This window comes from Talpa occidentalis, unplaced genomic scaffold, assembly GCF_014898055.3.
Source record: "Talpa occidentalis isolate TD23 unplaced genomic scaffold, MPIMG_talOcc4v2.1 talOcc4.7, whole genome shotgun sequence".
NCBI lineage: Eukaryota > Metazoa > Chordata > Mammalia > Eulipotyphla > Talpidae > Talpa > Talpa occidentalis.
Genome location: NW_023605083.1, coordinates 111,147,454 through 111,161,775, shown reverse-complemented (window position 1 = coordinate 111,161,775; position 14,322 = coordinate 111,147,454). Strand labels below are relative to the sequence as shown.

At 39.6% G+C, this 14,322-nt stretch overlaps 1 protein-coding gene across 1 annotated transcript in view; it reads left to right on the top strand.

Annotated features, from left to right (window-relative positions):
• Positions 1 to 14,322, top strand: part of ANKFN1 (ankyrin repeat and fibronectin type III domain containing 1) — a 577,395-nt gene that overhangs the window by 461,046 nt on the left and 102,027 nt on the right. The window contains exon 13 of the mRNA XM_054689196.1: positions 504 to 617. Within this exon, the coding sequence (XP_054545171.1) occupies positions 504 to 617 (114 nt within the window). The remainder of the gene's footprint in view (positions 1 to 503; positions 618 to 14,322) is intronic.

The following is a 14,322-nucleotide window of genomic DNA, read 5'->3' as shown; positions in this document are numbered from 1 at the left end:
TTCATCCTAGCTATGCCTTCGCTGTATCCTTGAACAAGTGATTTGGTCTCTTTAGACTGCAATTTTCTCATCCTAAAAGTGGGGATGTCACTTGCCCTTTCAGCTCAGCAGGAATGTAAAGAGGATCCAAAGAAATGACTTACATGAAAGAACTTTTCAAAATGGAACTGTGCCTGTCTATAGCATCGCTTCCTGCTGACAGTTTCTGGCCACCTCTTCACTGGTCCAGCCCGATCTCCTATTGTGTTTCCAGGATACTTTGGGAAGCTTAACTGGTATTATTTACCCCTTCAGAAGATGTTCTAATGCTCAAATAAAACCATGATGGCAACAAATAAAGACCATTGAGAATTCTAATGAAAATGTTCAAAAGCACAAGCTATTAGGCTTTACAAACAAATATCTCCATAGTGTGTGTTTCAGGGTATCCTTTGAAGAGGCGGGAACATTGTTTGAAAAGGACTTGCTATGTTAAGATCCTTGTGTGTTTCCTTCTGTCCCAGGAGCCCCCGAGGTGCCAACCAACGCCTGTCTCATGGTAACCAGCAGCACATCACTCACTGTCAGCTTTCAAGAGCCTCTTAGTGTCAACGCAGCTGTAGTAACTAGATATAAAGGTACTGGACTCCAGATATTTTTTTCATTGTTCCTTCTTAAAAAAGAAATCTGTTGTTTGGGGATCAAGTGTGCATTTTGCATGTTTGTTTTTCCTGATAGGATTTTTTCATCCCATTTACTTTTGGAGTTGAAATATTTCCATAGGCACTCATGAAAGGAGCAATAACGTGAATGAGAATTAATCACAGAAAGGATGAACCACAAGACCGGGCTGTCATTCTGTGCCCCTCAATTACTCTTTCTATTCCAGTGCTATTTGGAGAAGGCCTGCTCTGGGTATCACATAAATTTGGGACAAGACTGAGCTAGACACACTGTAGAGGCAGTCTTCATCCATGATCCCTAGAGGCTGGGATAGGAAACCTTCTGAAAGGGAGGCATTTAAATTGATTTTTGATACAACTGATAATTGTAATGGCAGTAACTAGGGTTGAAGTTTTGTTAGGGTTTTTTGTTTGTTTGTTTAGGAAAGATAAAGTACAATGGTGTTCAAGAAAGAAAATGGTATCATAAAATGATAAGACTTGAAAGACACCAGGGAGGAGGTAGCATCTGGGCCTGACTTTCAAGATTACTAGGATTTGAGCCAGAAGATATTGAACATGCCAGGGAAGTAAATTCCTACTGGAGAAAACAGTAAGCACAGGTATAAGTGCAAGAACATACTAGAACAAGCATAGGAGAATAAGGTAGCATGTAGAGGAAGAGAAAGTAGTGTGACTCCAGGGGAGGGAGAGCTCAGGAGAAAGTGCTGAGAAATGGAAGATTAGGAAGTGAACAGAGGCTCAGGATGGTAGGAATGAAATGAGGCTTGAAGTCAAGGTTAAGGGGGTTAGACTATATTTGAAGAACTCTGATAGGGGCGAGATCAGAGGTGGACTTTGGAAAGATTCAGGTGGCAATACTGTGTGTGACATATCAGAAGAGATGTGGATTTAGACTAAGGAAATGAATTAGGAAGCTATTCAGAAGAGAGGACTGGTAGCCTGGCTTGGCTGCTCTAACAGTTTTGGGGAAGGAGAGAGAGCTCAGAGGAGAAAGTGCAGAGATGAACTGATGAGAATGGCCAAGGTTTAGAAAGATCCTACTAGGTGCCAGGCACTGTCTAAAGTTTTTCTATTCATTAATTCTATTTAATCCTCACAACAACCCTATGAGATAGGTACTGTAATGACACCCACTCTGTGGATAGAATGAAGGCAATGGGTTAAGGCACTTGCCAAGAGACTCACAGGAGAGCCAGAAGTATCATTCCTGAACATGGTGGACAAAAAAGAAAGACATCTAATTTCTAATTCATGAAGCTATATGGAAACACTCAAAATAGTACTAAAGCCTGAGAAAGTTCTCCACACATATTCCAACATGCCAGGCAGTATTTCTGCGTTCAGATCACTACTGCTGCCTCGGGCCACACTGATGTCCAAATGGTGTCTGTTGTTCCTTTCCCCTTCCCAGGCCCTATTTCCAACAGAACTTCCTTACTCTGCAACCAGTACTCTGCCCACACCCTGTAGCTTTTTGACATGCTTGGAATTTTCTGTATAACTCTACTCTAATACCTTAGGTAAGACAGCATTGAACAGGTTATTACTTTGGGTTTTCTGTCTCAATCTAAGAGAAGACAGCCTTAGGATATTAGCAACAACAGATAATGGAGCCACCCAGAATAGCCTCACACAGTCATCTTTTCATACAATTCTGACACTTTCTCTTAGTTGCCTCAGCTGCCACGACTTTCTGAAATCCAGAGCAAGTGTTTGCAGGCAATGGCAGATGTGGGCATTTGCTGCTCTTTCTACCTCTCTCCAGCTCAGGGATTTTGATGAAGGGCTTCATCAGTGCTGCCCAACTTGACATTTTCTTCTTACATTTGATTAGTAAGCTATCAGGAGCTCATTTATCCAGACTGTCAGCCATTTAATACTTGACCATAATGTCAGCAAATTCTATCAGCATTCACATATTAACACTTCCTATCTCAGGAGACTTGCTTTTGGGTGAGGGTGAAACGAAAGGTCACAAGTGGGTTCTGTTAGTGACTGGAGGGGATTAATTAAGCATTATAAATAGAATTGTCTGTTGCATTATGGAATAGGCTTCCTTGTGTTAATTTATAAGGTCATAAATTGAGCCCTTAACCTGACTGCTCTCAAGGGTTATTTAAAACAGCTGGCAGCCTACTGTACCCAGTGACAGCAGGACAGTTTTTAATTCAGGGTTGAAGTAATTATTTAATTGTGGAAATATTAGCAAAATTACCCTGAAACAAGGCTAATTATTTTGTTTGTTTTTAAAAAAGAAGAAACAATTGAGAAATCCACAGAACGAAATGGCAGTTATCTAATTGGTGAGAGGGAAGGCTTACCCCTGCAGTATTTAGGGTTTGGCAACAACATCTCGCACTGCTCTCCAGACTTTTTGGTTTCAGCAAACCTCGAGTCTATTTTGACAACTGGATGTTTTTCCCCTTCATGCTTAAATAAACCCCATCTGAATCCTTCTGTTTCTCACTTGTTTACAGTCAACTCATCAACATGTGGAGCATGGTTGTCGGGGGTTTTTTCCCCAGAGTTTGTTGATATCCAGAAATCTTAAGAGCATTTCTTTATAACCTTCTTCAGGCCCTGGGGGCACATGCGCCAGGCCAGCTGGCATCACAGGAGATTTGAAGCATCAATTTCAGTAAAAAGCAGGAACCAGTTTTGAGTGAGACCCACTGGATTTTTCTGCCTGAATTTCTACTGAATGCACAGAAATGGGGCTAAGGGAGTTACTGTTTCTGGCTGTTTCCTCTTTGCATTCAAAGACCTCTTGCACCTTTTGGTCCCATCTCAGCAATTTTCATGGTTTACAGAGCAAAACTCAGGTCACTTCACAAGCTTTGATGCTCTGGACAAATGCCAGAACTTCACTGTGCATTTTCTCCTCACTGGGTAACCTGCCTGAAGCTCACATTCATGGAGTATATGTCATTTCTCTGCAGGTCCAAAGCAGAAAACATATTCAAAAGTGATTTTGCTGCTCCTAGGAGGGTATCCTACAACAGGTGTAAATGCAACATCTGTTTTCCATCCACAGGATGAAATATTTCTAGTTTTTTCAGAAAGTGATCCTTGAAGTGGTCACACTGTGAGGTTTGCTAATTACAAGATGCTGCTGCAGTTGCTTAGCTGCGTGTGGGCAGTTCCCTGGTTTGAATGGTCCCCTCCCCACCCTTCCCTAAGGGATTAAAAACCGCCACCTTAATTCCTCTACACAAAGGCTTGAATAACAAATTATTTAATTGCACTTCATTTGATGGCATTAAAAAAATGAAAAAGCACTTTTCCTTGCAGAAATTGCATTTCAGGAACTGACAGTATATCTGCTTCTGCAAAGAACAGGCCAGTGTTTCTGCCAACCACCACCTCCCATTTCTTACTCGAAGAGGAGGAAGCCAAAGAATTCCAGGGAGATGTCTGGAGGGCATTGTAGCTTCTAGGAGGAAGACACCACCATTTGCACATTAAAACCCACAGTCAATAATTCATAATGATACTGTGAACTTGATCATAACTTCATCACTTGGGTAATCTTTTCACAAGACTTAAAAAAAAAACAGATTTCACAGGATTTGTGTGCACATTGCTTAGTAATTTATATTATTTTTTGTACTCCTATACCTTGTGGTTGGAAAGATATTTGTGGCAGTAACTTCAGCCACTAAATGCATGATGGGGGTAAAATAGCAGATCCAATGAGAGAGATAACAGCAAGGCTGCTCAAGAGTCATTTCTTCCAAGCTGCTACAATCTTTGTATCCTTAGTCTTCCTGTGTTCCTCCACTGGGAAGAAGTTACCAGATCCAGCCAGATTACTATTCAACCATCCTAAAACCTTTCTCCAATAGCTATGCTGTAAAGCATACTTTGGGCATTTTCATCATTTAGGGGGGAAAAAACCCTCAACAACAGAATTCAGAGTTACATAAAAGAAAAAGTCAGGGTTTACCCTTCCCCCAATGTCCCATCCCTACCACCAAGTTAATCTCTTCTGTGAGTTTAATATTTGTCCTTACAAATCTCTTCTTGATAGGCAGAGGTATTGTTTTGTGCACACTAATGTAACTGTTATCACACTATTTGTCTAACCTGGCAGCTAAATTTCTTTTTAATTCAACAATATCTCAGATATATCACATACATATTATGTATGTGTATTTGGATCTTCATTCTTTTTTATAATTGTTTAGTATTCCTAGTCCCTAGATAGAGGGACTAGGATAATCTATTTTATCTGTGAAATTTTTTTCTAGCTGTTAACTAGAGATAAAAAGCTTTGTGCATTCCCATACTCTTGTCTTGCTGATCTGTTTACCCGTTTGAAGATTCCATTTAGTAACTTTATAGTTTACCATCTGGTAAACCAAGAGCCTCCCTATGGTAATCTTTTTCAAAATATGTTATTAGCACATATTTTCTCTTGCAAATGAATTTATATTAGCACATAATTTCTCTTGCAAATCCACATAATTTCTCTTGCAAATGAATCAGCTTGTCAGGTTTAATTTTCAAATCATATTAGGCTACCATCATATTCCTAAATTATTTGGGGAGACTTTCCTTTCATAATGTGTCTTCCTAATAAGGTCAATTTTATATTTTCAACAAAGTTTAATGATTTTCTTTATATGGATCTTCCATACCTCCTGTTGAGCTTATTATGCTGGACATATCTTACAATTTATATGGTTATTATGAATGAACTCTCTTTTCAAGATATTCTCTAGTTGATTATTGTGGTACAACAGAGGAGCTGCCGCTAATTCAAATAAAATATCTAGTTAGTTGCTTTACTCAACTCTTAAGAGTAGCTTTTTCTCCTTCGAGTAGATTGTCTTGAATATCATGGATTTTTTTTTGTTTGTTTTGGTATCATCTTTCAATAAGGAACATTTTGGCCCTTCCTTTTTAGTCCTTTTCATACATGTTTGGATCTTCGTTAAGTAGAATGGCTGTGAATTCTAGTTCCACTACATTGTGAATAGTAACTCCTTTCTTTTCTGCCTTTGTCAATACTCATCTAATATTTTATCATTATGTTTGATGTCTACTGTAAGTTTCTGATAGATACCCTGTGGCAAATCAAGGCAGTTATATCTGGGTTATGACTACTGATGTAGTGTAGTACACAATTTTTAAATCTCCTCTGCAATTATACCCCCTTTAGATTTCAAAAATCGTGTATTTGTGCCCTCTCTTTAGAATTATCTAACATTTGTCGAGTCTATTGGAGTGTTTGAAGAATTAACTTTTTTGATTCATAAAATCTATTCCTTGGTTATTTTCTATGTTAGTTAATTTCTGGCTTTGGCTTTTCCCATTCCTCCTACTTTCTATAGGTTTGCTTTCTGTCACTTTCCTAATAGTTTTGTATTTGAACACTTAATTTACTTGTTCCTTTGTCTTTCTTGTTTCCTAATCCATGTATTTAAGGCTACAAATTTTCCTGAGTACTATTTTGTCCATATCCGAAAAGTTTAAAGTGCAGTGCTGTAATTATCATTTATTTATAAACAATTTGTAATTTGTTTCATTTCCACTTTAACCAGTGTTTATGAGTCATTTTAAACTTCTAAGTGGCCATATTTCTGTAGCTGTATTTTTATTGTTCATTTCTAATTAAATTATATTATGGTAAGAAAAATTTTAAATGTGGACTACATCCTTTCAAGATTATTTAAATTCTTACTTGTGGTTAACCAAAGAATCAGTTGTATATGTACTGCTGGAGTTTGAAGAGGATGTATAAACTCCACTGGGCATAAAGTGTGAATGAGCGTGTCATTTAAATCCCTGGCTTTTCCCTAATGTATTTGTCCCTTTGATCTTTGATCTCTGAGCAGCTTCTTTATTTGGTTTGCTTAACAGTATTTGCTTCAGTTTCTATTTGTTTGTAATCAACATCATTCTCTATGTTTCCTTTTGCCTACTATGTTTTTATATATTTTATTTTCATCCCATGACATTTGAAATGTCATGTGTCTTGTCAAAAGTATACAGTTAGATTTTATTTAATCAATCTGAGTTTGTCTCTTTTTATATATACTTGTATATCTTTTGTTCAAAATGACATAAAAATAGAATAAAAAAGAAATCTGTACTGAAAGGCTTAGGATAAAACAGAAGTTATCTGTTTCGTTCTTCCCACCCTTTCTCTCCTTGGGACCAGATATTTTTGACTACTTTAGTTCTCATGGTTACCAGCTTACTTTAATTGATAGGCTTCTATGGCTATTTCCTGATTTATCCATTGCAGCTTTTATCTATGCAATTATAACTACAATGGAAAATAATTCACGTATCTCATAATACTCCATTTATTATACTCCCTTATTCTCTCAACATAATTGTATTTCCATTTGTAATTAAGCCAACAATGTTTATATTATTATGGGTGTGTAAATTTTTGACATTACAAAGTCAAATAGTATACCATGATTATCTTTCCTTCCCTTATATATTTCCTTCAAATTGCTAATTACCTTCTCTTCCCTACCCTACTTGTCATTAATATAATCAAAATGTGTTTCAAATAATTCTTTCATAGCATCTACTTTCCCATGATACTCCCAAAATATTTCCCTCCCAGAGTATTCCCTATTCATGTTCCAGTATATAAAAATAGCTCATTAGGTTTACATTAAGATTATGCAAATTAAAACCATAATGAAATATTACCACATGCCTATCACAGTAGCAAAAATTTTTAAGTTGTGACAACAGCAAATGTCATGGATGCAGAAAAATTGGATCATTCACACATTGTTGGTGGGAATGTAAAGTAATATAGACACTGTGAAAACAAATTCTTTGAAAGACTAAACATGCAAATATTATACATTCTGCCAACTGCACTTCTGGGTATTTATCCTAGCAAAAGGAAAACTTGTGCTCATATATAATAAAAACCTGTATCAGATGTTTATTCCGCCTTATTTGTAATAGCCAAAAACTGGAAACAATTCAGATCTCCTCAAATGGTGAATAGTTGCACAAACTGTGTTATATTCGCACCACGAAATACTACTTAGTAATAAAAAGGAAGGTATTATTGATACACACAGCAACCTGGAGGAATCTCTAGAAAAATCTGCTAAGTGAAAAAGCCAATCCAAATATTTTCATTTATATAATACCTTGAAATGGTAAAATTACCAAAATAAAGAAGAGTAGTCGGGGCCAGAGATTAAGGAGGAGAAAGGGTGACAGAAAATAGGTGTGTGTATCGTTCCCTTTTTGTTTTCTAGCTAATGCGTGCATTTTAAAATGCCGTGTTTACCTTTCAAAGGATTTGGAGAGAAAGAGGCAGCATGTGTGTCGGTAGGCATCTTGATCCAATCACCAAGTCTGCTCCTTCTTACCCAAACTGTATGCTCAGAAAACATGACCTAATGCTAATATTAGCCTAAGCCAACATGAAGCATATCTACTGTTTCAAAATATTATATAAGTTACCTAGGGACAAATACAAAACTGGGTTTTTATATCAGCTGCTGAAGGATTATTCCTGACACTGATTTCTTCTTCCTGTTACATTTGGAAAAATCACAGATCCATTCAGTAATAGGACTTTTTGGAATGTGCATGTTTTTCTCTAAGGAATGAGTTTCTTTAAGGTAGAAATCTTGTCTTTTTCATCTTTTCCCTTTCACCTCCTACATTCCTGTAGCACTAGCCTTCTTTCTGTTCTTAAAACATTTCCCCCATGGCAGGACCTCTGGACACGATGATCCCTCTGCCTGGAACATACCCCACCAATTCCCTGACTGCTGCTTCTTCAGGTCTCTATGGAAAGAAATTTTTTCGGAGAAGCATTTTCCAAGTATTTCCGAGAAATCAGGCCTGTAATAAGTCCTATCATACCTTTCATCTTTTCCTGAATTGCTCACAGCTTGCAAATATTTATTTCTGTGGTATACTTTAAACAGATTTCTTTAATATAGAACTTCTTAAAATCTTTAATATCTAATATATCTAATACATTATTTTCCATATTTAATTTGACCATTATGGATGTCTCATGGGAAAAATGTTTCAGGGAATCTTGGGAGCATTTAGAACAGGCGTTCTCAAACTAAGCTGCATATCGTAATCACCTTAGCCAGGTCCCTTCCAAGACCCATCAAATCTGCGTCTTTGCAGGACAGAGACTGAAGCATAGATTCAAGAGAGCTACTGGGTAATTCTCCTGTGCAGCTGGGCTGTGCATGTATCAACCTCATGTGAGGTTGCTATGTCTGTCCCTGCCCTCCGACTCTAAACCTCATGTGAGCAGTGACTTTTGTTCAGCTCAGTACCTGGCACAGGGCTATAAATATTAAACTTTAGTGACACTTGTTATTTGTCAGGTTGTCTTCGACACAGTGGGGTATTACCATAAACTAAATACCAAAAACAATAATACCTATTTTTGTGGTGCTCACTCTCTGTGGAGTGATAATAATGCATATCAAGTGGCTACTACACAAAGGGCTGTGTTTCACTTTCTATATATTAACCCATTTAACCCTCACCAAAAAAATAAATAAATGGGTGATATTATTACCTCTAATTGATGGCTGAGGAAACTGAGGAACTGGGAAGTTTAAAAACTTGCCCGCAGTCATGTGGTCAGTGACACAGTAGTGAACTGAACCCAAACAGAGTGGCTCTAGAACCCGGAGTCACACCTCTGTGGTCCTGGGCTATGAAACTTCTCTGAGTGAATTAGTAGACAAAGGCATGAATCCGTCTCTGAATGCAAGTGTCTACTCATGATGACAAGTCCACCATGCAGTCTACCTGCCCATCTTCTGCTCTAGAGGGGACTCTGTTAGAATACACACAGGCATGCTGCACCTCACGAGGTGGCCTTTCCATTGCTAAACAGGAATTTCTAACCCTTTTGGGTCATTTCCTTCATTTCAAAAGTCAGATTTGAAATTACCTTCAATTCTGATCTGATGGTTGGTGAGGATAAGGAAGGATAAAATAAATGCATTCTAGACACAATGAACACACTAAAGGAATTCCTAGCCTTCTCCATATATTTAATACAGAATGGAAAAGCACAATAATGAGCCAAAAATAAACAACTGGTGAGGTGATTTCTAACGTGGCAACTACACAGGCGCAGTGTCTGTCCTGCTTTCTCAAGCTTGGGACACAGCTATCCTTTCTTTTGCTCTAGAATGTAGAAATAAGTCTTGGGCCAGAAGTTAAGCATATTTCAGAAAAATGTTCAGATTTCCTGAATATCAGTCATGGGCCCAGCACTGCGGGCAGAGTGCAAGAAGCCATTCTTTGATAGGCAGACATTTCCTGATAACTCCCACAGATTCTGCCTTCAATCTCCAGAGCGCCAGAAAAAAAAAGCCTTTTGGACAACAGCTCTCCAATTGTTTGAAAATTGCTATCACAACCCTCCCTCCATTTTCTTAGTTCATTTTGTTCCAAGCTAAATATCCTGTTTGTTCCATTACCCTCCATAGGACATCGATTCCGTGGGCTTCCCTCATATACAAATTTCTAGAATATGACTCTTCCCCCTAAGTGTGGGACCCACAGTTTAACAAAGTCTTCAGTCGATAGCCTGAGTAGCACAGGCAGCAGTAGAAATGAGCCTTCGGCCATTTGGATACAATGCCCCCTAAGGAATCTACCTAAAATTTTTCTTACTTATGAAAGCTGCAGAGAAGTCTAGCAGAAAGGTCAGTATTAACTCCACCTTGAGGCAAACCTTCCTCTTACTCCAAGTCTCCTCCTCACCCTGACAGACCTCCTTGTCATCCTTCAAAACTTGGTGGAGGTGTCACCCCCTTAGAAAGCCTTCACTGACTCCCACCTTGCACCCAGAGAGAACAGGCTGGTTCCATCACCCGTAAGACCCCACTGCCTTGCAAACACTATTTTTATTGAACACATTCACCAGCACTTTTATTTTTTTTGCATGTTTGTGTAAATGAGCAGCATGAATGCAAAAAGAAAGCATGTCTTATTTACTCTCATGTCCTCAGCTCCCAGTGCCTGCCTAATTGTTGAACTGAACCAAATTCTTGATGAGAGAGCAACAACTGTCAAAGCCAGGAGAAAAATAGCAGCATCAATATTATTTATTAATACAGCAAACCTAGAGAAAACCTTTATACTTCAGGTAATCTGGGCACAACAAGGATGCATGACACATGACAGCTGTCCTCAGTGACTGGGTATTCAAGTGTGCTTATTTACTCATTTATTCATTCACTCATCATTCAACAGGGATAGGTTCCCACTATAAGACAATCTTCTAGTCACTGTGGAAGCATCAAGGAGCAAGGTCAGTAATGGACCTCCTGTCCAGCAGTTCAGGAACTTGCTAACATTTAGTCATTCGTTCCTTCACCAAACACCAAATATCAAGAGCCCATTATTTAATAGCTACTGTGAAGGTCATAGTGAAGCCAGTAAATATAGTCTCCTTATTTATGGGGCTTACGGACTAGTGGGGAAAACAAAGCTCAGCGACCTAAGACTGCACATCTAAGGAAATTAAGGCCTGTCATGAATGCTAAGTGTGGCAGCAGGAGTTTTTCACCCTTTGTCCATCCACCACCCTCTTTTATTGAGTCTCACGTCTCATTCCCTCCCTTTATTAATCCACAGTTCTGAGGATCCCTCCACTCCCCTTCAGTTTCATCCTTTGCACTATGCTGGCTCCCCCGAGCTTGCTGTCTTCAACACACTTGCCACTGGAAAGTTTCTGCAAAGGTGATCACGTCAGGACTGAGTGGAGCAGCTTAATTCTCCCTCCTCCCCCTCACCCACCCCTCCGGAACTTTGGAGCCATGAAGCCTCTTGGCGGAGATGGAGGCCCACCAGGCAGCTCTTTATTGCCATGCAACTGTGAGATCCCTCCCCACACTTCCTCCTAGGGAAAAGTCGGCCTGCCAATCCAGATTTAACAGTGGAGCAGTGCTGGGTGACATGCCAAGCCCCCACTCCCCCCAACCAGCCCCATCACCACCTCACACCGCCATCCCCACCCTCAGACTGAACAAACTGTATCACTTACCCCCTGGGAGACTGGCAGTGGCCAAGTCCAGACGCCACAGGGGCTGGTGAGTTTCCAGTGGCCACAGAGGCAGGTCTCCACTCAAGGCACAGCTCCATCCATGACTGCCTAACTGGATACACAGCTGGCACTGCGGATGATGAGCCACTTTCTGGGCCACCTTCTCCCCATGGAGATTTTCTCTTGATTCCTTCTTGGCTAGTTTCCTTTGCAGCATTATAGTTTGTCAATAGCCCGCGACTGCTTTCTAGAATTTCTCTCCAGGAGAAAGTGTGTTTTTCTAAGAAATAGGTGTTCTAGCCTGAAGCCTAATTTCATGTGAGGGCTCAAAAATGAAACAAAAATAATCACCCTCAAGTCTGGAAGCTGAGAGGCCTCTCCATGCCGTGCAGAGTGCTTCCTTCTGGGAGGTGTGTGTGTGGGGGGGGGGGGTTCCTTTGTGCTTCTTAAATAAAATCTTTCCAATTATAAAAATAATGAATCTATGCTCCTTGTATTAGCCCAGATTCCAGCAGAAAATAGTAGCGCACTTGAATTTTGAAGACATGTTAATAAAGGGACTATTTACAGAGGGTGAGCAGGGTGTATGAAGGGACAGGACCAGCAAGGCACACAGGACTAGCTACACTGGGAAGCTGTTATCTCCCCTGTTCTTGGAAGGGAGAGAGCTGAGGCAGGGGCACCCATTTGCAGCTGTTGTGTGAAAGGACACTCCCAGGGTTTGGTTGAGATTCTGACTGAACCCAACTAGAAGGCCAAGTGCCAGAAGCCTCAGAGATACAGCTCATAGGGTTCAGCTTCCTGCAGGGACAGTGAAGGCCAGCAAAGGCCAACATTTTTTTCTGGGGTAAAAAGCAGAGGCAGGACAAATCGAAGACTCAGTATAACAATTATAGAACATTGCAAACATCAGAAATATTAAAATAGAAACTGCTCACCCTAAATCCTACATCCCAGATGTAGGAACTGGGAAGGAACTGCGGGTATTTTTTGATGTCCCAATAACAAAGTTGAGATCATATTTTTAATAACAATGTTGCACATCTGCCAAGCCCATACCAAGGGCTAAGCATTGGATCAAGGTTATACAAGCATTACTTCTAAACCTCTCACAGTCCTGTGGAATGGACACAAATGTCATCCCTTCCTCATGAATGAGGAAACTGAAACTAAAGCAAAAACAGGAACTTCTGCTGAAGGCCCGTCCTCCAGTCATGCTAGAGTTCAATTTATTTTATTTTATTTTTTTTTTTACTATTGGAATTTTATTTTATTTTTTTTAAATAATAAATTTTATTTTTATATTCCCCATACAATTGCAAACCCCCCATTCTGATCCCATTCCCTCCCCTCCCACCCCCCACCCCCCAAAAAGTGTCTCTGGTTCATAGTTTTTTGTTGATTCTGATTTTCACTTTCTTATAGTTATTCATTTTCCTGGTCCCTTATTTAAGTTTTCTAGATTCCTGCTATGAGTGAGACCATCCGGTATTTTTCTTTTTCTTTTTGGCTTATTTCGCTGAGCATGATCCCTTCCAGCGCCATCCATGTTGCTGCAAATTGCATGTGTTTATCTTTTTTGAATGCTGAGTAATATTCCATGGTGTATATGTACCACATCTTCTTGATCCAGTCATCTATTTTTGGGCATTTGGGTAGTTTATTTTTAAAGATTTATTTATGCATACAAGAGCTGAGGTAGAGGCCAGAGATGCAGGGGGTGAGAGGACTCACCAGACACAGAGCGGAGAACAGAACAGGCAGACTGACTGAAATAACTGCTGAGGGGAGCAGCGGGTGAGACAGGAGAGGTCTTCTGCGCCATGTGGGTATCTTCCTGGCCAAGGATCGAACTCATGCTACAGAAGGTGTGTGTTGCTTCATAGTGCGGTGCTTAATCCCTTGCGCCACCAGGGAGGCCCTAGAATCCAATTTAACTTCCTTCATCAATCTCAAAGCCTCCAACCTTAGTGATGAGGCCGTGCTGACTTCTTTCCCACATCACATCGCCATGTTCTGATTTTTGCTTTGTAGCACCGTTTTAATCCACATAATAGTACGAGAATATGTTAATATGTATTTTACTTGTTCAATCGTTGGCTAATCAACTTACTTCACACTTTTCCACTATTAAAATGCTGCCACAGTAGACATCTCTGTATTGAAGATTCTTTAAAGGAGAATACTAATATAGTTTTTTCCTCCATTTTAAAATCAATTTTAAATATTTTTTCATTATTTTGAGTCATTTAGTTGTACATAGCTAAACGTGGGCATGGGGAAAACTCTCTCCTATCCTACCATTCCACTCCACCCCCAAAGAAAAGAAAAAGAAAATTGAGAAAGAAGCATAACGAGTCATGGAACTCGAAGTTAATGAGATGGCCTGTAAAGAGGCTGATGTTTCACCAGCCCTCCCTAATCCCACTGCCCCAAGTGTTAAATGGTAACACGTCCATGAGTGAAGGGCAGAGGCACACAGGAAGTGCTGTCTACACGTTAATGGAACCTAAATAAATGGGGCTGTAATTTGTCTATTTTAATAAACCATTTCCACTTGTGATAAAATGTGTGTAAGGACTATGCTGGCAGATAGAAACAATTCATGAAGAAAACGTAGGTCAAATT